The sequence below is a fragment of the Kogia breviceps genome, chromosome 11 (genome assembly GCF_026419965.1).
Source record: "Kogia breviceps isolate mKogBre1 chromosome 11, mKogBre1 haplotype 1, whole genome shotgun sequence".
NCBI lineage: Eukaryota > Metazoa > Chordata > Mammalia > Artiodactyla > Physeteridae > Kogia > Kogia breviceps.
Window position 1 is genome coordinate 2642501 of NC_081320.1, and position 21601 is coordinate 2664101.

Below are 21601 nucleotides of genomic sequence, written 5' to 3' on the forward strand. Positions count from 1 at the left end.
TCTCCCGATATTTTCCAGTTTAAAGCTAAAAGTACTTCCCTGCTTAAAACTAAATCCATTAAGATAACTCTTGGTGCCTCTGAAACAAACATCTCAGGATAGAGGGAGCGTCCCCTGGGCAGAAGAAAAAAATCAAGAGTCAGAGAGGAGGGAGTAGAATTCGGTTCTAACAACCCTCCCTGCTCCTGGGAAGGAGAGACTATGTCTTTGGTAACGCCTGCCCCGGCTCCATCCTGGGCAGAGGCTTGCAGAGTGGAGCTTATGAGAACATGTGGTCTGCTGTGTTTTAATCAGTTTCTGATGTAGGAAATAGGGCAGGGAGAATTTGCGTTTCTAACACGTTCTAAGGTGATGTTTCAAATGTGTCCAGGCAGAAAGGCCACCTCGCAGAGACTCCTGTCACATCGAAACAAGGAAGCTATAGGTAACTGCCTTCAAGCCAGGCAGTTACCGTGATTGGAAGGGCCAGGTCTGTCAGCAGCAAAACCAAAAAACTGAAAACCAAACCCCAGAGTGGCCAAAGAGCATCTCAGAATCTGTGTGGGGACCAGGGATGCGAGGACCTGACCTCTCCCGCTTTTCCTCATCTCTGGCACTTCACAAATTCCCTAACCAGACACAGTCCTGAGGAAGGGGGCCGGCCTCCGCTGATAAGATTATTGTCACTGCAGCTGAGTGGGGGCTTAAGTAGAGATAAAGTTCAGTTACAGAAAAAATTCCATTTGTTGCATATTTAAGTTTGTGGACTGAAGTTTATTCCTGCTACAGTATTATCTTGAGTATTATATAGTAACCATAAATGCTTAAGTTTTATTATGAGAATTTTCCCTTCACTCAAAGATCATGAGGTTTTCATTAACATTTTTATTTGGTGTCTGTAGTCGACAAGAACAAAGCTGAGGGAAAGCAACAAACACTGCCCTGCCTGGCATCATCACCTCACTGGGTTATGAGCTCCTCTGGGACAGGGCGCATGTGTGTCCTTGGGATCTCCACCCGGTCCCTAGCATGCACAGCACTTGTACTTAGGTACTCAGTAAGTGTCTACTGAATGAATGAATCGTGAACAAGATACAAACTGAGAACCTGGGGTGTTGATTCCTCTTGTTGGCAGTGTAATATTTAAGAGACTTATGTTATAAATGTTTTATCAGATGTATTGTCAACTATATCTGAGCATCCATAAAATGCTTCAAAGTGAATATAACAAAAAACAGTTCACGTTTTGGACCCATGTTTTTAGCTATTTAGAACCACAGTTCTGCTACGTGTAAGTGAGGATGTTAAGTTTTGGGAGTAGATAGCAACTATTAAAGTATTCGGTTGTACCTATTCAATGCTTAATTATTAGTCCATTTTTTTCAAACGCTATAAAATACTCTAACGTGTAGTATGGGCCCAAGGGATATTTAATAAATATAATAAATGAAGTTAATTAATAATTCCTTTGAAAATACGACTTTGATAATTCATAAATATGACCAATCAAAACAACATGAGAAATATTGAATTCGCCTGATGCAGATCTTTGCACATTTATGGAATAGTTACTTACATACAGCTGCCGGACATATGTGAAATAGACTTCTCAGAAAGTTCAGGAAGAACAAGTGTTCCTAGATGGAATAATGAGCACATGTGGAGTTTGCCATTTTAAGAATCTTATGGCAAATCCTTTAAAAAAGGAAATAATTATTTCTGAATTACCTCCTTTTACTCCCCCTTTTCATTAACACGTTTGCACTCCTAGATTGTTTAAAGCAGAACACAAATATTCCATAAACCATTCAACCAACAAAACTTAATTTTATGTATAAAAAATTTTATGGTGTTATTGAGTTCTGGGTTCTTATCCTTGCTCTTTTCTTCCATGGAATTTGGGAGAAGCCTTTCACTTCTCTTTGCGTCTGTGAATTCGCGTGTACAATGCAGAAATCAATAGTGCCTACTTCATAAGGATATGGCGAGGCTTAGATGAGACCACTGCAGTAAGCCCCTTAGCCCAGTGTCCAGCTGGCAGTCAGTAGGTGTCACCTCTGCACCTAATCTCACGCCAGGCCATGGTAGAGCACTGAAATGAAAAAGCACAGAGTGGATTCTAGGCCCGGCTGGACCAGCGATGAGCTGATGACCAGTCACATATTCTCCACAGGCCTGGGCAAGATGAGGAGACGGCTGAATTTACTCTGGTGTTCTCCAGCTCCCTGGCTGCACTAGACCCGGGAGTCCATTCATTGTCACTTGTCCTTTTGTGTGTGTGTGGTACATGGGCCTCTCACCGCTGTGGCCTCTCCCGTTGTGGAGCACAGGCTCCGGACACGCAGGCCCAGCGGCCATGGCTCACGGGCCCAGCTGCTCCGCGTCATGTGGGATCTTCCCGGACCGGGGCACGAACCGGTGTCCCCTGCATCGGCAGGCGGACTCTCAACCACTGCGCCACCAGGGAAGCCCTGTCACTTGTCCTTGAAGCACACATAGCTGTACACTCTGGGAAACCCCTTCCCCACCTGGAGGCTGGGCCAGTGATGCTGGATCCATTGGGTCAGGGCTGAAGCACTGTCTGGGGCTGGGGCACGTGTGTGGCCATGAACTCAGAAGGGAAGGGTGTAAAAGGCCATAGAAGATTCCTGGTGGTTCTTTATTTCCTTCATTTAACATTTTTTGGGGGGGAGTGTCATTTGTTTTTCTCCATTTGAAGCAGAAGGCCACAGAGTAGAATCTGGTATGACTCCTGGTTCTGGAGGACGTTTTTATTCTGTAATCCCCAGGGGCTGGAGGAAAGCTGAGGTCACAGGGGATCTCTAAAGTCAGGGAAAATCATTGAGAAAATTGGGCTTTTTATAATTTATGCTGATAATTGAGCACTGACGGCTCTGGAGGGAGTTTTCTAAATTTTTCATCGTGAAACTGGATTTTGACTATAAATTTAAGAGAGGCGCATGGATTCTTCATAACCTAGGAGTCTTCACTGTGGCTTGAGCCAAAGGAATAGCTGTTGATGAGCTTTCCTTAAGGAGTGTGGGTAAAATAGTCCCAGGACTCCCTGCTTCAATAAGGACACCGTGGAATACACTGCCCCTGGGGCTCGGGGCTAGCGGCGGGCCGGGGGCGGGCGGCTCATGCCCAGCACTACATTTCGGTTCCAGGGGGTCCACCAGCAGCCGTCCACTCCTCTAGCCCGACTTCGTCAGGTGGCAGCGCCGTCCAGCCCTTCCCAGGAGTGATGGATGGGTGGATGGATTCATTCATTCCTTCAGCAGATGCATTGCCCAGCGCCGTCGCGGTGCTAGAAGCAGGGCGGCGAGCGAGTCCGGCAGGCCGCGGGGGAGGAGAAAGCGCGGCCCCGGCAGCGGCAGCCTCGCCGCGTTACCGACTCCGCCCTGCGCCCGGGAGGCTCCGCTCGAGCGCCCGCGGGGATCGGCGCGTCTCCCCTCGGACCCTCGAGGCGGGCGCGCCGGGAACCCCGCAGACCCCTGGCACCGGAGGCCGGAGGGGCGCCCCCCTCCCCGTAGCCCGGCCCGGGGCGGGGTCTGCAGGCGACGCGGGGCCACAGGCCGGACGGGGCCTGGCGCTCCCGCCCTCGACAGTCCACGTGACGGGAAGCGGCGGGGCCGGGCTGGAGCCGGAGCCGGAGCCGGGGCCGGGGCCGGGGCCCAGGAGCGCGCGGCCCGGGGCGCGGGGCCCGAAGCGGCCAGAGCGCGGGCCGGTGAGCGCGGGGTGGGCAGGGAGCACGGGGAGGGTGGGGCCGGGGTCGGCAGGGGCTGGGGGGCGGCGGCCTGCGGGCAGGTGCGCGGACAGGTGCGCGCAGGCAGGTGCCGCGGGTGGCGGGCGCGCGGCGCAGGGAGGGGGCGGCTGTGCGGCTGCGCGCTTTCGGGGCAGGGAAGACCCGAGACTTGGTCGTGGTTTGGGTGGGCTTTCGCTGTTCTGGAGGGAGGAGCCCGGCGGGACGACACCCCGTGCCCCTCGCCCGTCTCCCCACCACCCGTGCGTGCGATGGTTTTGTCGCTGTGCTTGACGTTTCCTGGAGCTCGTGGGATTTGAGAGTGCAGATTCCGGGCCACATTCGGGCCTGTTTGGCCTGTACTGGGAGACGGGGCAGGGGTGCGATGGGAGGAGGGGAGACCTCGCCACTGTTCTCCCCTGGGACGGAGGTGCGGGTGGGAGGAAGTTGAGTTCTCCGCTTCTCGCGTCCTGTGTTTTAAGGGGTGGCTTTCAAGACACAAGCTCCCGCCTGCACCTGCCATTGCTTACGCCACGGGCTGCTGGGTGACCATCATCCCCCAGGCCTTACCTGGCCGCTGGAAATGGGGGTTCACACAGCGCCTCTTAATGCACACGGACTGTACTGGGTGCTGGGGTCCCAACCTGTCGGATCAGGGTTCCATCCTTGAGGAAGCGCTTGGGGAGGGCAGGCAGCCGCGGGGACAGTGGTGGCAGGTGATGACCCGGGGAGAATGTGTGAGGAGGGTACGCTGCGGTGTGAGCTGTCAGACCCCAGCCCAGAGCTCACGGCTGGAGGCGCCCCCGGAGCCCACCACCCCTCCTCTGACCGCGCTTCTCTGTCGGTCAACGGGAAACTCCAACCCTATGGTCAGATAGGAAGGAACATGTGGCCAGCTGCTTCCTTTTCTTTTTCCTTCCATTTCTGGCAGCCACGCAGCCTCAGTGGTCACTGAAGCGGCCTCGGGTGTGTGGCCCTAGAGGCCGTCTACCACGAGCCTTCGCAGGCCCCGTTCCTTTGTGAAAAGGGGCAGTGCTGCTCCAAGGCGGTGGTGGGCGTGGAGCTGCAGGTTCAAACCCTGACGCTGCCACTTCCTAACTGGGAGCCCAGGGCATTCACTGGACGTTCTGAGCCTCAATTTCTTCAATCAAAATAGGGGGAATATGAGAAAAGATACTTGGATTCCAGGAAGAAAATGTGCATTGGGCACAGAGCCTGGCACTTAGTAGGTGCTCGATGAATTACTGTTACTAAATAGAAATGAGGATGTGGGGTGGTAGCTGTCTCAGCTCTGAAGTACGTGGTCTTGGCTCTGAGTAACTGTTAACCCAGGGAGGGCTCTCCTCTGGGGTGAGACTCCCCGGGGGCTCTGAACTCCGGTTTGCTGTGCACATTTTACAAAGACACGGGGGACAGGTGTGGTGCTAGCCCTAGCCTTCAGGTACGTCCTCTGCCTTTTCTCTTCCACTCAGACGGTGAACAGCAGTCCTTGGGTCCTACAGGTGGAGGCAAGTTGCCGTCCACTGCGGGCTCCCAGGATGCTCCAGCCTCTGCCTAACCGTCCAGTGACAGGGATTTTTGTCAGGAGCCTGTTCTTCCCTCAGGCAGCTCCAGTTGACAAGTTTTAAAAGCACAGAGCTCACTGTTTAAAAGACGTGAAATTTCCAGGCCCGATCTGCAGCTAGCATTTCTGTTCATAAAAAAAAAACAAGTAGTTACTATGGTTTATTCCTTCACGCTAATATTAAAATTTTGTGACCCTTTAAGAAAACTCGAGGAAGTTTGACTTAACGAGTTAAGCATCTTGGTCTCAGTTCTCATTCGAAATACATTAATCATTTGTGGCAGCCAGGTGTTTGGAAACCGCCCAACAATTTGGCCTGTACTTTATAACTCATCTCCTCTGTGGCAAACCTGACCCGTTTTTCTTTCTTAAACAATACCGTACTACAAAATGAACGTAGAAGTAACAAGTTAATTTGGGGCTACCCCGAGAGAGCTGGAGTGCTCCACGCAGAAGGGCAGGAGTAGTCATTGAGCGTGTTGTGAAACCGTGCAGATGATTTGAGATCAAGATCTTTTTTTTTTTTTTTTTTTTTTTTTTTTTTTTTTTTCGGTATGCGGGCCTCTCACTGTTGTGGCCTCTCCCGTTGCGGAGCACAGGCTCCGGACGCGCAGGCCTAGCGGCCATGGCTCACGGGCGTAGTTGCTCCGCAGCATGTGGGATCTTCCCGGACCAGGGCACGAACCCGTGTCCCCTGCATCGGCAGGCGGATTCTCAACCACTGCGCCACCAGGGAAGCCCGAGATCAAGATCTTTTGATAGTCAAGTAGCTGCTGTTGGGGAAATTAAAGATTCAGGGGCTTCCCTGGTGGCGCAGTGGTTGAGAGTCCGCCTGCTGACGCAGGGGACGTGGGTTCGTGCCCCGGTCCGGGAAGATCCCACGTGTCGCTGAGCGGCTGGGCCCGTGAGCCGTGGCCGCTGAGCCTGCGCGTCCGGAGCCTGTGCTCCGCAACGGGAGAGGCCACAGCGGTGAGAGGCCCACGTACCACAAAAAAAGAAAAAAAAAAAAAAAAAAAGATTCAGGAAAAATAACATGTGAAAGAGGACAATTGCCTAGCATCCAGTAGGCCCTCAATAATTCTTATGTTGGTTTGAAGGTCCAGTATTGAGGAAGATGTCACAAAGGAAATGCCCTGGAGATCCATACCCCTCCTCTGCTCCTTGTTCGCCTCCCCTGCCCTGCCCTTCCCAAATCCCTGCTTCAGTTATAACTGCTGATGCTGCTGTTATAGGACGCATATGACATATATACACAGAGACACGCAAATGCATATATGTGGTATGTGTATATATGTATGTGTACATACACTTGTGTGTGTATATTTACATATATATGTATTTAAATAATTCTGATTAGTATTGTCCAGGAGAAGGGTCCCAACTATGAATAGTTACATATAGGTATGTACTGGGAAAAGATCAAGGTGACAAGTTAGTTGTTCGGCCTTAGCTGTATTTTTTTCTTCTTCTGTTTTAAGATACTGTTTCAGGTCATTGAAACGGGTTTATTGTGATGTAAGTAGCCTTATAATATCTCTGTCACATGAGTGCAAAAGAGAACATTAAACGGTCATCCAGTGGTGTCCTGATTTTCAAAAGGGGGAAAAGTTGTCTTTGGTGCAGGTCAGTAAATGTGTTGTCGATTCCTGGTGGATTTCAGGACCGGGTCACTGAGCAGCCGGCTGTGAGAGCTGAAAGAAGCACAGGGGCAGCATGGGCTGCAGTCCCTCAGAACAATTGACGCCACAGAAACGTGTGTCCCGTTTAGATAAGATTACCGGGCTAGCGGCGAAACGTGTCTGCGTGTCACTCTGTATCTGAGGTTGAGCAGGGCAGTGCTGACCGCACTCCATTTGGGAAGAAGCGTTTATTTGTGACGCAGGTTGTTGAGGGGGCGTGGGGAGGGGGTGAGGCGTTTGGCCACAGAGAAACATAAGAAGGGAGGGTGAGTCGGGTCCTGGGCGCCGTCTTCTAGCCTCGGGATGGAAAGCGAGGACCTACTGCTGAGGGCCCCTCGGGAGGAGCCGCAGGAGGACCCCACCTGTGGGCCTCACACCATGGTGCCCCCCGTGTCTGGGGTTGTCTGAGTTCTCTTCGGGAATCCGAAGTCACACTCGCCACCTTTGGCCAATGCAGTACGAAGAACATGGCCTTGGAGTCAGAAACAGAAAGGGGGGTGAAGTCCCAGTTTCTTCACCTGCAGCTGTGTAGCCTGTGTGTCCACAGTGACACCCGCCTCTTGGAGCGAAGCGTCTGTGCAGACCCGGGGCCCAGGGCCGCAGTCAGCTGGTGCCCATCCTTCATCCAGACTCAGAGCGGCCTTGACCCCGGGGTGGGCAGTGTTGCGCAGTGGTTAGGGCCCCGCTCTCTGTGGTCCTTCAGCCTGTGAGAGCTCCATCTCCCCGTGCCGGCCTGCTCAGCCACTGCGGTGAGCTGGAAGAGGCCACTTGATCTGGAACCCGGCACGTGAGGACCATCCCAGGGCTTGTGGCTTCCCTAGGATACTGTTATCACTACCCTGTCCTCCACAGGAGCCAGAGAATAGCCCAGAGGGAGAGTGTCATCCACCCAGATTCAAGGAGGGGACAGGCCCAGAGGCTTTAAGTGACTTGCCAGGAATACCCCCTCTGTCCACCTGAGTCCATCCCAGACTTTCCCGGCTCCCCTGGTCCAACGTCTGCTCGGGCTTCTTCCTGGGTCCCCGAGAAACTGGCCCCGAGCTAGTTTCTCAGCCTCCATGGGAGAGAGGCCAGGTGACCTGCGGTGTTGTGAGACTTCCTTTCCGGCCCCTCCGCTCAGCTCCGTCCTCTGGGCCTCAGCTGCCTCTCCTGATCTTGTGGGACCAACGTGAAAACCTGTTGACGTGGGGTTGAAAGCAGCTGATGAAACTTGGGAGGCTGTGTATCTCCCCCCGGCCCTTTCCCGGAACATGAGAATGTGTGACAACTTTAATTCCCTTGTAGGTTTGATATTTTCGGACCTGATTTCAGTAGAACTGCTATTTTCAGTTTCCCCAAAGATTTCCCCCTTCTAGAGTATTGGTATCTCAGGTCTTTATAAATGCGTTTACCCAGGTTAATGGAGAAACTTCTTACGAAACGTTTTTCTGTGAAAGTCTGTTGTTAAAATGGCAAAATAAAAATTTTTTTAAAGTTGTATTTGTAGGGCTTCCCTGGTGGCGCAGTGGTTGAGAGTCCGCCTGCCGATGCAGGGGACGCGGGTTCGAGCCCCGGTCCGGGAGGATCCCACATGCCGCGGAGCGGCTGGGCCCGTGAGCCATGGCCGCTGAGCCTGCGCGTCTGGAGCCCGTGCTCCGCAACAGGAGAGGCCACGACAGTGAGAGGCCCGCGTACTGCCAAAAAAAAAAGTTACATTTGTAGAAGCACTGTAACGGACAGGCAGATTCAAGGAATGCAGGCTCTCTTACAGCGCCTGGGCTCCTCTGACCAGTGGCCGACTCTCGGAGGGTCTCTGCCACGCCCCCTGGGCCCACTTCCGAGACTCTGACCCCCAGTCAGAGTCTTTCTGTCTTTCTTTTTTAATTTCTTGGCCGCACCCTGTGGCATACAGGACCTTAGTTCCCCGACCAGGGATCAAACCCGTGGCCCCTGCGCTGGAAGCGTGGACTCTTAAGCACTGGACCGCCGATGAAATCTACTTTCTGATGAATGGTTTCCGTCCCTTGAAATGGTGCCCGGGGAGTGGTGTTTGCTCCCTATCCCTTTTGACAACTGGTGGGTTTGTAGAGCCCCTCACATGCTTGCAGACGTAGACATGGCTTTCCAGCTCAAGTGCCTGAGGAATTCAAGGATTCAGAACTGAACGTAGCTAATAAAACAAGTGACCAATGTGGGATAATATGAATCGGTTAATGACTGTAACTTCTCTTTATAAGTAAGAGGAGAGGTTGGCCAAGTTTACATTTTCAAGGGCTTTGCATCTTGTGATCAGTTTGGGGTTTATCTTTTAGGCGGTGGCACACTTTCCGAAGCGCTTTAAGGGGGGTGATGACGTGCTGTTTGAGATGTGAGGTCCATGGTCCTGTCCATCTTCCTTTGTTGGCTTAGAATCAGGCCTGGCTCTGGTCCAAACGTTAGAATGACCATTTGATCTCTATTCATTTATAAAGGACTCTCAGAAAATTTTAAAAAAATGTAAAATGGGACAATAGCAAATCTGCCTTTAGGTAAAGTGTCCTTTTTAAAATGTAGGTAAGAATTAATCTTTAGCTGGTCCATAGGGAAGTACCTCCTGTGATAGGGCTGTGATACCGATTGATGGGTTTTTACCTCTAAACTGATACATCTCTGATGCACATATGCTGCGTAGGGCTCTATAGAGTTTGTTTTATTTTAAAGTGTCGATGTAATCCTCAAATGTGTGATTCTTTGCAGACACACAAGATGCCATGCCCATCTTAAGGCTGTTCTCATATTATGTGAATGTTGTGTGACAGGAGGTAACAGTGTCCCTTGGTTCAAGAAAAGTAATTATTGGCAAGGATCCCATCTTAATAAACAGCGCTTTGTCATAGCATTCTTTTAGCAGGATATATTTATTTCTGGCTCAGATCAGGCGTCTATATGTATATATATATATATTTTTTTCTTTGTTTAATCTTGTAACCTTGGGTCTACGAGTGTCTTTATGCGTCTAGATAATCTTTCTACTCCAAACATCGCTTTTATTCCATGTTTATTCTTTCTGCTGTGAGTTTTACCCGCAGCGTGGAGCATTTCCACTGCTCCAGGTTCTTGCAAACCCCCAATGGACTTCAGAGGCGCTGTCCGCTTGATGGGTATGCAGCGAAGTCTCCTTGTAGCTGCAGTTTGCAATTCCAGATGGTTCTGCAGGTTGATCACTCCTCCACGGCTGCTGGCCATTCACGTCTCCGCTTCTATGAGAAGCCGGATCACCTTTGGCCCGTTCTTCTGTGAGGTTCGTGTTATTTTCTTCCTGTGAGGGTTCTCTGGACCATCCAGGCGTCTCTTCGTCAGACGTGTGAGGTCAGCGTCGTCTCCCCCATCCTCGTGCTTCTTCATCTTAACTTTTCACTTTCTTGATGGTATCTTTTGAAGAGCGTAGCTTTTGCATTTTAGCGTGAATAAATTTATCTTTCTCCCTAGGGTTTGTGCTTTTTTATCTTATTTTAGAAGTTCTTCCCTCCCTTAGGGTCATTAACATATTTTCCCCCTATTTTCTTCTCAAAGTTTTAAAGTTATGCCTTCCATACTTAAGAATCTTCACCCATCTGGAATAATCCTGATGTTTGGTATAATGTAGGACTCTAGTTCATCTTTTTTCTTCTCTGTGGATATCCAGTTGCCCGGCACTGTTTATTGAGCATGTGCGTGCTCTGTATACACCCCGTGATAGACAGTGCCACCTCTGTCATATTTCTAGGTTCTGTATATGCACGGTCTGTTTCTGAGCCCTCGGGTGTGTTCTCTCGGCTTCGTCCTGTACCAGCACCACATTATGTAATAGCCATCACTTTATATTTCATCTTATCTGTTGAGTCAAGTCCCCTTACCTTACCTCTTTCTGAAGTGTCTTGCTTTTTTGGGTCCTTCTCTGCATATGAATTTTGTAGTCTTCTTGTTGAGTTATACACACACACACAGATACACGCATATATACCTGTTACGATTTTATTGGAATTGCATTTTTTTTCTCTGGGTCTTTTAGGGGCAAGTTTGTCTTTTATGGAAGCAGAATTTGCATACAGTAAGATGCACCAAACCTAAGTGCACAGTTCAGCGAATTTTGACAAACCCATACACCTGTGCGAGCAGTACCTCAAACAAGATGTAGGATATTTGTGTCACCCTGGAAAGTTCCCTTGTGTCACCCCTTTCCTTCCAAAGTAACCACTGTTCTGACTTCTGTCACTATAGATGAGTGTTGCCTGCTTTTGAACTTCACATACACGCAGACACACATATGTGTATGGATTCTTTCATTGAGTGTTTTTGAGATTCATCCACGATGTTGGCTTTAGCGGTGGTTAATCCTTTTTATTTCCAGGCTGTATTCTGCTTGGTGAATACTCCACGTATGGGTACAAATGGGTAAAACTGAGCTGTTTCCTGTTTTGGGCTATTATGAATAAGGCTGCTATGCACGTTCTTGTACAAGTCTTATTGTGGGTGTTGGCATGTACTCTTAATGTTTCTTAATGGAAACATTAAGAGCGGAACTGCAGGGTGACAGGATATATGCATGTTTAACTTTGTAAAAGACCACCCGGTTTCTAAGGCAACAGTACCATTTTATCCTGCTTGCAACAAAGTAGGAGGTTTCTAGCTGTCCTTGAGCCTCATATTAACATTTAGTGTTGCCAGTCTTTTTAATTGTCGCCATTCTAATAGGTGCGAAATGGTATCTCATGGCCTAGAAGAGATTTCTCCCATGACTAATAATGGTGAACATCTTTTCATGTTCTTATTGGTCATTCACATACCTTCACTTTTGAATCTTTTTCCCATTTAACAACTAAAGTTGTCTTTTTATTATTGGTTGGTGGGAGTTCTTACATATTCTGGAAGTGAGCCCTTTGCCTGATATGTATATCACAAATTTTTCTCCCAGTCTGGGGCTTGCTTATTCGTTTCCCTAATGGTGTCTTGCAATGGGTACACATTTTAAATTTTTATAAAATCCAGTTTATCACCTTTTTTTCTTTTCTGGTTAGTGCTTTTTGTATCCTAAGCAATCTTTATATACCCTGAGGCCCCAAAGATATTCTTCTGCCTTTTCTTCTAGAAGATTTATAGTTTCAGCTTTTGCTTTTAAAATAATTTGATGCATCTCAGGTTAATTTCTGTACATGGTATGTATGAGGTAGGGATAATTGAGGTTAATTCTTAACCCCATTTAAGGTTATACACATGTTCCAGTGCTGTTGATGGAAATGACTTTACTTTCCCCACTGAATTTCATTGGTGCCTTTGTCAAGAACCAATTGAATACACATGGGTGGGTCTAATTTTGGACTTTTCTCTCCTGTTCCATTGATCTGTTTGCCTATCTAGATATCTAAATTACTCCAGTTTTATAGCAATTGCTGAAATCAGTGTAGGTCCTTCAACTTTGTTCTTTGTTTTCAAGATTGTTTTGACTATTCTAGGTACTTGGATTACCATTTAAGTTTTAAAACCAGCCTGTCAATTTCTGCAGAAATGTATGCTGAGATTACAAATCGGGTCTTCCTTAATATCTAGCAATAAGATTTTATGATTTTCTCCTTGAAGTTCTTACACGTCTTTGCTAGACAATTTCTTCATACCTTAATTTTTTTATACTACTGTAAATGTCCTTTATTCAAGATTAAAATTTCTAATTGTTGTTCGTGTGTAGAAATGCAGATTACTTTGGTATACTGATGTTTTTAATCAAAGGATATTTCTAGCCTTTTATTAATTCTAATAGATTATTTGTGAGTTTCCACGCAAACGGTACTATCACCTGTAAACAATTTTAGTTTTATGTCTTTGTCTTCAGTTCTTTGTAACTATTCTTTTTCAACTGGCGAAGACTTCCATTACAGTGTTGACTACAGATGGTGTATTAGTTTGCTAGGGCTGCCGTAACGAAGTACCCTAAACTGGGCGGCTTAAGCAACATACATTTTTGTTGTCCCACAGTCTGGAGTAGAGAAGTGTGAGATCACGGTGGTGGCGGAGGCGGTGCCTCCTAAGGACTCCGAGGGAGAATCTATTCTAGGCCTCTCCCCGAGGCCCTCACAGCCTTGGGTGTTCCCTGGCTTGTAGATAGCCATCTTCTCCCTGTGTCTCCACGTGTCTGTCCTCTACGTATGTCTGTCTTGAGTCCAAATTTCCCCTCTTTATAAGGATACCACTCATATTGGATTAGGGTCCACCCTAATGACCTCATCTTAACTTGATTATCTGTAGGGACCTTATTTCCATATAAGGTCATATTCACCGGTAATGGGAATTAGGACTTTTTAACATATTTGGGGAGATATAATTCAACCCACAAGAGATGATAAGGGTCTTGTTCCCTCTTTTGTGTTTTCTCTGTTGATCTTTAAATGTGCTCAGTTAAACTGGCAGATTTTATTACCTTAAACCAAAATTGCATGCCAACTTACTCATATTGTGTTCATACACACACACACACACACACACATATATATGTATTGCTTAACTCAGTGTGCTAACAGTTAATACTTTTGCATGTTTATTTATAAGACTGCTCTATGATTTTCCTTTTTGCTATATCCTTATCTGGTTTGGATATCAAAGTTATACTTTACACTGGCTTTATAAAATGAAGTAGGATACGCTCCTTATTTTTTTTTTTTTTTTGTGGTACGCGGGCCTCTCACCGCTGTGGCCTCTCCCGTTGCGGAGCACAGGCTCCGGACGTGCAGGCTCAGCGGCCGCGGCTCGCGGGCCCAGCCGCTCCGCGGCACGTGGGATCCTCCCGGACCGGGGCACGAACCCGTGTCCCCTGCATCGGCAGGCGGACTCTCAACCACTGCGCCACCAGGGAAGCCCTGCTGCTTCTTTTTTATTCTCAGGAAAATGTATTGTGTAAAATTGGAATTATGCGATTGCCCAAGGTCTGGTAGAACTGTTAGGAGATACATCTGGACCTGGTGCTTATTTTATGGGACAGTGTCCATGAAATCAGAGTATAGCCCGAGGTCTTGCATTGTGTAAACGCATCAGCTCTCCCAGGCTCGGCCAAGTGCTACAAAGAGAAGTAGGGCCTCTAGAAGCCTATACGGCGGTTGTAACAGTTCTTCAAGTAAAGAACACAGAAAAACGTTTTGGAAGCTTATGGGTAATCTCCACATCTGCTGCCCAGCTCTCTGTGTAGCAGCAAGAAGGGACTTACTGAACTGAGGTGTCCTAGGAAACCTAAAGGGACCTAGGAAGTTGCCAAAGCAACAGGTTCTTTTGACAGTGGCTTCAGGTGTAACTACAAGATACTGTGTACATCTGTAGAAGAAAACTAGTATTTTTACATTAACATTTTCAGAGACACTCAGATTCTGATTATCACTAGTGGTGGTGTGTATATTCTTAATTTGCTGTAAAGTAATCACTAATATTTAAATTTTGGCCCTTAGCACACAACGTTGCTTTATAGTGTTAATTTGTGTAGTTTTCTATTATGTCCTTAATGAGATTGGGAGACTCTTGGGAAAGGCACAGTGTCTTGTAACTTTTTTTGCACACACACAGGTGCTTGTTGCATATGTAATGTTATCTTTTTTTATTGTCCATGAATGTATTAATATTTTTCCATTTTTTTCTCTAGGTATATATTTTGTAATTTTGAGAAAACTGAAACATTGATCTTTTAAATTACAGCCATGCTTTTAAGGTGCAGTTCTAAGAAGAAGTTAGTTTAAATATCAAATCAGTTTGCGATCACACAATAAAGTATGAATTGTACACTTTAGAGAAATTTTTAATCTTACTACCATGTCAAAACCTCTCTGAATTCAGACCCCAGTAAGTTGGACTTAATATAGGGAGGTACAGCCTAAAGTTTATCTTTCTGTGATTCATTATTTTATCCAAGTAAATTTATCATGTGACTAGATCATGGAGGAAATTTTCCTGCTGCTTAAAGAAATAAATCACTTTTAAGTATCAGAATGTTTAGTGTCAGCTTTCATTTACCTCCATGTAATTCTGTTTTAGCAACTTTGGAGTTTTATAATACACTGTTGTTGACCTTCGTGCTGTGAATTGGCTCTCCAGGACTTATCTAGCACTAGATACACACTTGCACCCTTAAACAAAATCTCCCCAACATGCCCCTAGCACCTGGGAACCACCATTCTACTCTCTGTTTTCAGGAGTTCAGCTTTTTTAGACTCCACGTATAAGTGAGATCAGTCAGTGTTTGTCTTTCTCTGCCTTATCTCACTTAGCATAACGCCTTCAAGGTCCATGCATGCTGTTATAAATGGCAGTATTTCCTTTTTCTCATGGCTGAATAATACTCCCTTGTATAGACGTGTATATATATATGTATGTGTGCGTGTATGTGTGTCCATATATCTCACATCTTCTTTATCCATTCATCCATTGGCAGACACTTAAGTTGTTTCCATATCTTGGGTATTGTGAATAGTGCTGCAGTAAACATGGGAGTGCAGAGATCTCTTCGAACTCCTTTTTTCACTTCCATTGGATGTATACCAAGAAATGGAATTGCTGGACCATGTGGCATTTCTATTGTTAATTTTTTGAGGAGCCTCCACACTGTTTTCCATAGGGGCTACACCAGTTTTCCACCGACAGTACACAAGTGTTCTCTTATCTCCACGTCCTCATCAATACTTGTTGTCTTCTTGATCATAGCCATTCTAACACATGTGAGGTGATGTCTCATGGAGGTTTTGATTTGCATTTCCCTGATGATTAGTGTTGTTGAGCAGCTTTTAGTGTACCTGTTGACCATTTGGATGTCTCCTTTGAAAAAAACGTCTGTTTAGTTAGTTCCTCTGCACATTTTTTATTGGATTGTTTGGTTATTGTTGTTATTATTATTAATTTTATGAGTTCTTTATACATTTTGGGCATTAATCCATTATCTGATATATGGTTTGCAAATATTTTCTCCCATTCCTTAGGTTGCCTTTTCATTTTATTGATTATTTCTTTTGCTGTGCAGAAGCTTTTTAGTTTGATATAGCTCCACTTGTTGATTTTTGCTTGTGTTGCTTGTGCTTTTGGTGTCACATTCAAAAAATTATTGCCAGTCCAAAGTCAAGGAGCTTCTTCCCTATGTTTTGTTTCAGTTTTACGGTATCAGGTCTTATGTTTAAACCTTTAATCCATTTTGATTTAATTTTTGTGAGTGATGTGAGATGGGGTCCAATTTCATTTTTCTGCACGTGGTTATCCAGTTTTTCCAGCACCATTTGTTGAAGAAACTGTCCTTTCCCCATTGAGTATTCTTGGGTCCGTTGTCAAATATTAGGTGATTATATAAGTGGAGGATTATTTCTGGGCTCTATTCTGTTTCATTGATCTGTGTGTCTGTTTTTATGCCAGTACCATAATGTTTTAATTACTATAGCTTGGTAGTATAGCTTGAAACCAGGAAGTTTGATGCCTCCAGTTGTGTTCTTCTTTTTCATGATTGCTTTGTCTATTTGGGTCTTTTGTGATTCCGTACAAATTTTAGGATTATTTTTTCTATTTCTGTAAAAAAATGCCACTGGAATTTCGATAGGGATTGTGTTGGATCTATAGATGGTTTCGGGTAATAAGTACCTTTCAACAATGTTAATTCTTCCAATCCATGAACATATTCAATAGGTATCCTTCCATTTGTGTCCTCTTCAGTTTCTTTCATCAACATCTTGTAGTTTTCATTGTACAGGTCTTTCACTTCCAGCCTTTGCTGGAATGCATCAAAGAATTAGGGGTTTGGTCTCTTATGAGGCAATGCTTTTGGATACGGGAAGTGAGAAGAAGTCCAGCCAGCCTCCCTCTGACTTCATCAGGCCCTGCAGTTCTCTTTAGAGCTGCATAATCCCCCTCTCCTGCTTGAGGCTATCAGGGACTACTGGGTGTGAGTCTGCTTTCTGGCCGGCGGAGACGTCAGGGAAAAGCCATCTTGCTCATTTCTGCTGCCTCTTACTTTTTGGAATGTGAAACCAGCGTCCTTTCTGGAGGAAGAAGTAGAAAGCCCAGGGTTAGAGTGTGGGGCAGTCTGTCTTCTGGTGGAAGTAATCCATTAACTGACCTGTCAGTAACCTCACAAATCCACTAAGTACCTCAACTCACCACCTGCAAGTTTGAGATTTGCAGCACATCTTTTCTTTTTTTCTTTTTGGCCACGCCATGCAGCACGTGGGGTCTTAGTTCCCCGACCAGGGAACTTAGTTCCCCGACCACGTCCCCTGCAGTGGAAGCGCGGAGTCTTAACCACTGGACCGCCGGGGGGAGTCCCGAGGCACGTCTTTACTGCTCCACACGAACAAGTTTCCTCTGGGAGCCAAATACGGTGCTGGGGCAACGCGCATACCTCAGTGGGAAAAATGCAAGGGAATTTGGGGTGTGATCCCTGCGTCTGTGTCTCCTACGAGATCTGAGGGGCAGGAATTGAGCACACAGTGTAGGTTGCTCCCCACCATTCACTTAGACACCGAGTCAAGTGGCTGGTGAGGCTCAGGGCAACATCAGTGAGGATCACTCCTGCCTTTTTCTGAAGTGTTTTTGTTGCGTTGTCTGCGGTGAATAGGTGTGCTTGTCTTCTACCCACAGGTGTGTTTCCCAGGAACACCGTCAGGGGACTCCCTACAAGTCTCAGCTCTTTTGAGAAGGAGCGGGGTGGCACTTGATTAGAAGCACGCGTGTGCTCTCCTGCCAGGCTCTCTGTTTGCCTGGTGGGAGGAGGCCAAGTGGGAAATCGTTTTTTTCCTTCACTTTTTGCCAACGGTGTCGAATGATTTCCTTTCGCTGAAATCAGAGCTGGGGATCAACGTACATTTATCGTGACCGGAAATGGTTCAGCTTAGGCCTCGTGCCTCTAACCTGCCTTTCCTCTCCCCTCCCGCAGAGCAGCCGCAGACACAATGGGCACCAAGGCCTTCACCCTGGTCCCCGCCGTCGAGCGAGAGCAGCTGATGGGCGACAGGGAGCGGGGGTCACTGGAGTGTGTGGAGTGCTGCGGCCGGAACCTGTACGTGGGCACCAGCGACTGCTTCGTGTACCACTTCCTGCTGGAGGAGAAGGCCGTGCCCGGCGGCTCGGCCACGTTCACGGCCACCAAGCAGCTGCACCGACACCTGGGCTTCAAGAAGCCGGTGAATGAGCTGCGGGCGGCCTCGGCCCTCTACCGGCTGCTGGTGCTCTGTGACGGCTCCATCACCCTGGTCCACATGCTGAGCCTGGAGCCCGTGCCCTCGGGTGCCCGCATCAAGGGGGCCACGGCCTTCGCCTTGAACGAGAACCCGGTGAGCGGAGACCCCTTCTGCGTGGAGGTCTGCATCATCTCCGTCAAGCGCAGAACCATCCAGGTGTTCCTGGTGTACGAGGACCGCGTGCAGATCGTCAGGGAGGTGTCCACTCCGGAGCAGCCCCTGGCAGTGGCGGTGGACGGCCACTTCCTGTGCCTGGCCCTGACCACCCAGTACATCATCCTCAACTATAGCACGGGCGCCGCCCAGGACCTGTTCCCCTTCTGCAGCGAGGAGAAGCGGCCCATCGTCAAGAGGATCGGGAGACAGGAGTTCCTCCTGGCAGGCCCCGGCGGATTGGGTGAGCAGGATGCCAGGCGCCTCGGCTAACCTCGCCGACCTCTGCCCGGTCTCCCTGCGTTCCGTGCTCGAATTCATGCTGAGATCGGGGAGGGAGATTGTGGTTCTGAAAACTAGACACTCGTGCAAACAGAACTGCACGCCCAGTGCTGGCGCAGTTCTTTTCATTAGGTTGTTTTGTGAGTGTGGGTTTAATGGAACAAAAATAGACCACTCTTAGAATCACATTTCCTTTGTGCTAAAGTAGAGCTTGAAGATGGCTCTGGGGAGAGAATTCCACTAAGGGGATAAGTACACAAAGAAGAGTCTGTAAGACTTCTCTATAAGATTTTCTCCTGTGGGTGCGTTTCCTAGCGGATTGTTTTTATTCTCCATATTCTGAAAGGAGCTGAGGGAGCTCGCTTAACGGATGATTTCAAAGGTGGAGGCTCCAAGGGCATGTCCCTGATTTTCTCTTACTGACTGCAGTTTCGTCCCACCAAAAAGCGTCTAGCAGCTAGCTCCTTAAAAGGGCTTTGGCTGTTTGCTGTGGCCTTCCTCATCCTCTGCACTGCCTCCTAAGAATCGGAGCTGGCAGTGTCATCTGTGGTCGTGGTCGTGGATGGTTCATAGTGTGTGTGTCTGGGACAAGCAGGTGCCGAGACGAGGGAGTCTCCCGTAACACCCCTAGTCTTTAACCTGTCTTCCTGTCCTCTTATAACTTTGTGATGCCCGTGGCTACGGCTGAGTAGTGCCTGGACCCTTTAAGTCACGAGGGGCTGCCGAAGGGCAGCATACTCTGTTGCTGTCCATTCCTCCTTCCTGTCGACGGGAACCTTCTGCAAGAGAAGCTTCTCATTGACTTGGTTTGCCCCCGGGATCATCGTATAAGAAAGGCAGGAGAAGGAGGTTTTCGGAAAGAGGACCCTTCTGTCTTCCCTGAGTGAAGTGTCACCATGAATCATGGATGTAAATGTATGTGCTGTTCAGTCCATCTGCCCTTGGGGGTGGTTTATTCAGGTTGACTGCAATCCCCTTCCCCACGCCCCTGGAACTTTGGTATCTTCCTTGCCTTCTGCTGTGACAAGGTATCCAGGGTCCCTCTGTGCGTTTCCTGCCCTAGATCTGGTTTCTGCCATTTCTCCAAGGACGCCTGATGTTTAGAGACCACAGTCTGGGTGCTGGAGGTGCTTGGGGTCCGTAGTTTCTAGGCCTCTTGGGTGGACAGAGTGGGGAAGTATGCATTATTTAAAGATAAAACCCATCATGAGAGCATATCGATGGAACAAGTTTGGGGCTACCGGGCCCTGACCCTGTCTGTCTGCGTGCCTGTGTCTCCTCCCGCCCAGCCCCAGATGCTGGTAAATTCCCACTGTGACGTGGTGGTTCCTCTGATCTGCCCCACAGGACACACAGCGGAAGGACAGGACCGACACCGCTGCGCCCGCCAATCACCAGAGAACGTTTGATTGTAGTTCTTTTTGTCCTCAGGGTACGGGCCGTGTAACCTGCTAGGAACGTGCGGTCACATTTCTGCGTTTGAGGTCACTGGGAATAGTTGCCAATTCCGTGTGGCTATGCCAACAACGGGATATACAGTTAGACGGATGTGTTTCGCTTCACTTTCCATTTCTAGAAATTGCTTTCTCTTATTGTTTTCTTCTGTAAATATGTACAAGTTTCCACGTCTGGTGGGCATTTGGGTTTTTTCCAGTCCATGGTATTAGTAGGAGCTTATCGGTTTGGATTTTTCCAGTGTATCTGTAGGAAATCTTTCTAAAGATGGGGTTGCTGAGTCCACATGTAAACGCATGTGAATCTGGAGGGGGACACTGCCCCCCACCCCCCACCCCGACAAAGGTGGTAGGTACCATTTTTTCTTCCCCTGGCGCCTGTTTCCCCTCAGCTTTGCCAGCAGTGTCGATATATTGTCAGACTTTCGTGTTTTTGCCCGTCTGGCACATGAGGAATGGTATCTCAGTGGTGTTAATCACATTTCTCCTTTTATGAGCAAGATGGAACATTTCTCAAGAATTTAAGAGCCATTTGCCTTTCTTTTGATGGGAATTATCCCTTCTTGCTGGCTATTTACTTTTGTCTGAGACATGTTTCAAATATCTCCAGTTTTTTACCCTGAAAGAGTGTTTCTTACACGTTTCTATATAATCATATGTATTACCCTTTGTACTTTATTGCTTCTTTTTTGAGTCATAATTGTTAGGGATGTTCCTCCCTCTCCCAGGTTGTAGACAGATTCGCCCAGGTTTTCTGCGGGTACTTTTATGGTTGCATTTCTTATAGTGAAAAGTGAATTCGATTTCATCTTTGTCTGTACGGTTGTCTGTTCTCCCCACACCTGATTCAGGAGTCTGTCCTTCCTCGCTGGTGGCGGTGGCTGCCTCTCAGGTACAGTTAGTTTCCTTATGCCGTTGGGCCTCGCCTAACGGGTTTCCCGTTTTGTCCCATCAGGTCCGATTGCTTGTTGATGAGCCAGAGCCTGCTTTAGCTGTAAAGGCTTTTTGTTGTGAAAACGTTTGACTCCGGCACCCTTGTGTTGGTTTTCGTGTTCAGATTGAAGGGAAATGGTAGTCAGTCATGTTCAGGCCTCATTTTTCCTCAAACTTAATCTGTCCCAGCTACCTGGGCATCATGGTAAATGAACCAACCTTCTTAATTGTTGTTCTGCTTGTAATAGGCGTGATTATAAGCAACTTGGAGATCCCTCGTGAGCTCTGTAATACATCACTTTATGCAGACTCCGTGTACAGCACAGTAACCACCACCATCATTAAAATGCTTCAGAAGTTAAGGTCAAGCAAACTACTATAATGGATGCATAGGCACCATCAGGCATATGAACGCTGTATGTTTTCGTTTTGCCCACTGCCTTCCCCCCTGCAGATCACGTGTGCCCACCCCCCTGTCATCAGAAATTGCTCTTAACTTTTTGCCTTAGTTTTTTTTTTTTTTTTTTTTTTTGGCGGGGCCGCGCAGCCCGTAGGATCTCAGTTCTCCGACCAGGGATTGAACCTGGGCCCCGGCAGCGAAAGCCCAGAATCCTAACCACGAGGGCACCAGG

General features: G+C 47.8%; 1 protein-coding gene across 1 annotated transcript in view; it reads left to right on the plus strand.

Moving 5' to 3' along the window:
• Positions 1-3654: 3654 nt before the first annotated feature.
• The window catches only part of TGFBRAP1 (transforming growth factor beta receptor associated protein 1), a 45089-nt gene continuing 27142 nt past the window's right edge, over positions 3655-21601 (plus strand). Inside the window, exons 1-2 of the mRNA XM_059079523.2 lie at positions 3655-3706; positions 17844-18544. Coding sequence (XP_058935506.1) covers positions 17860-18544 — 685 coding nt within the window. The 5' untranslated portion in view covers positions 3655-3706; positions 17844-17859. The remainder of the gene's footprint in view (positions 3707-17843; positions 18545-21601) is intronic.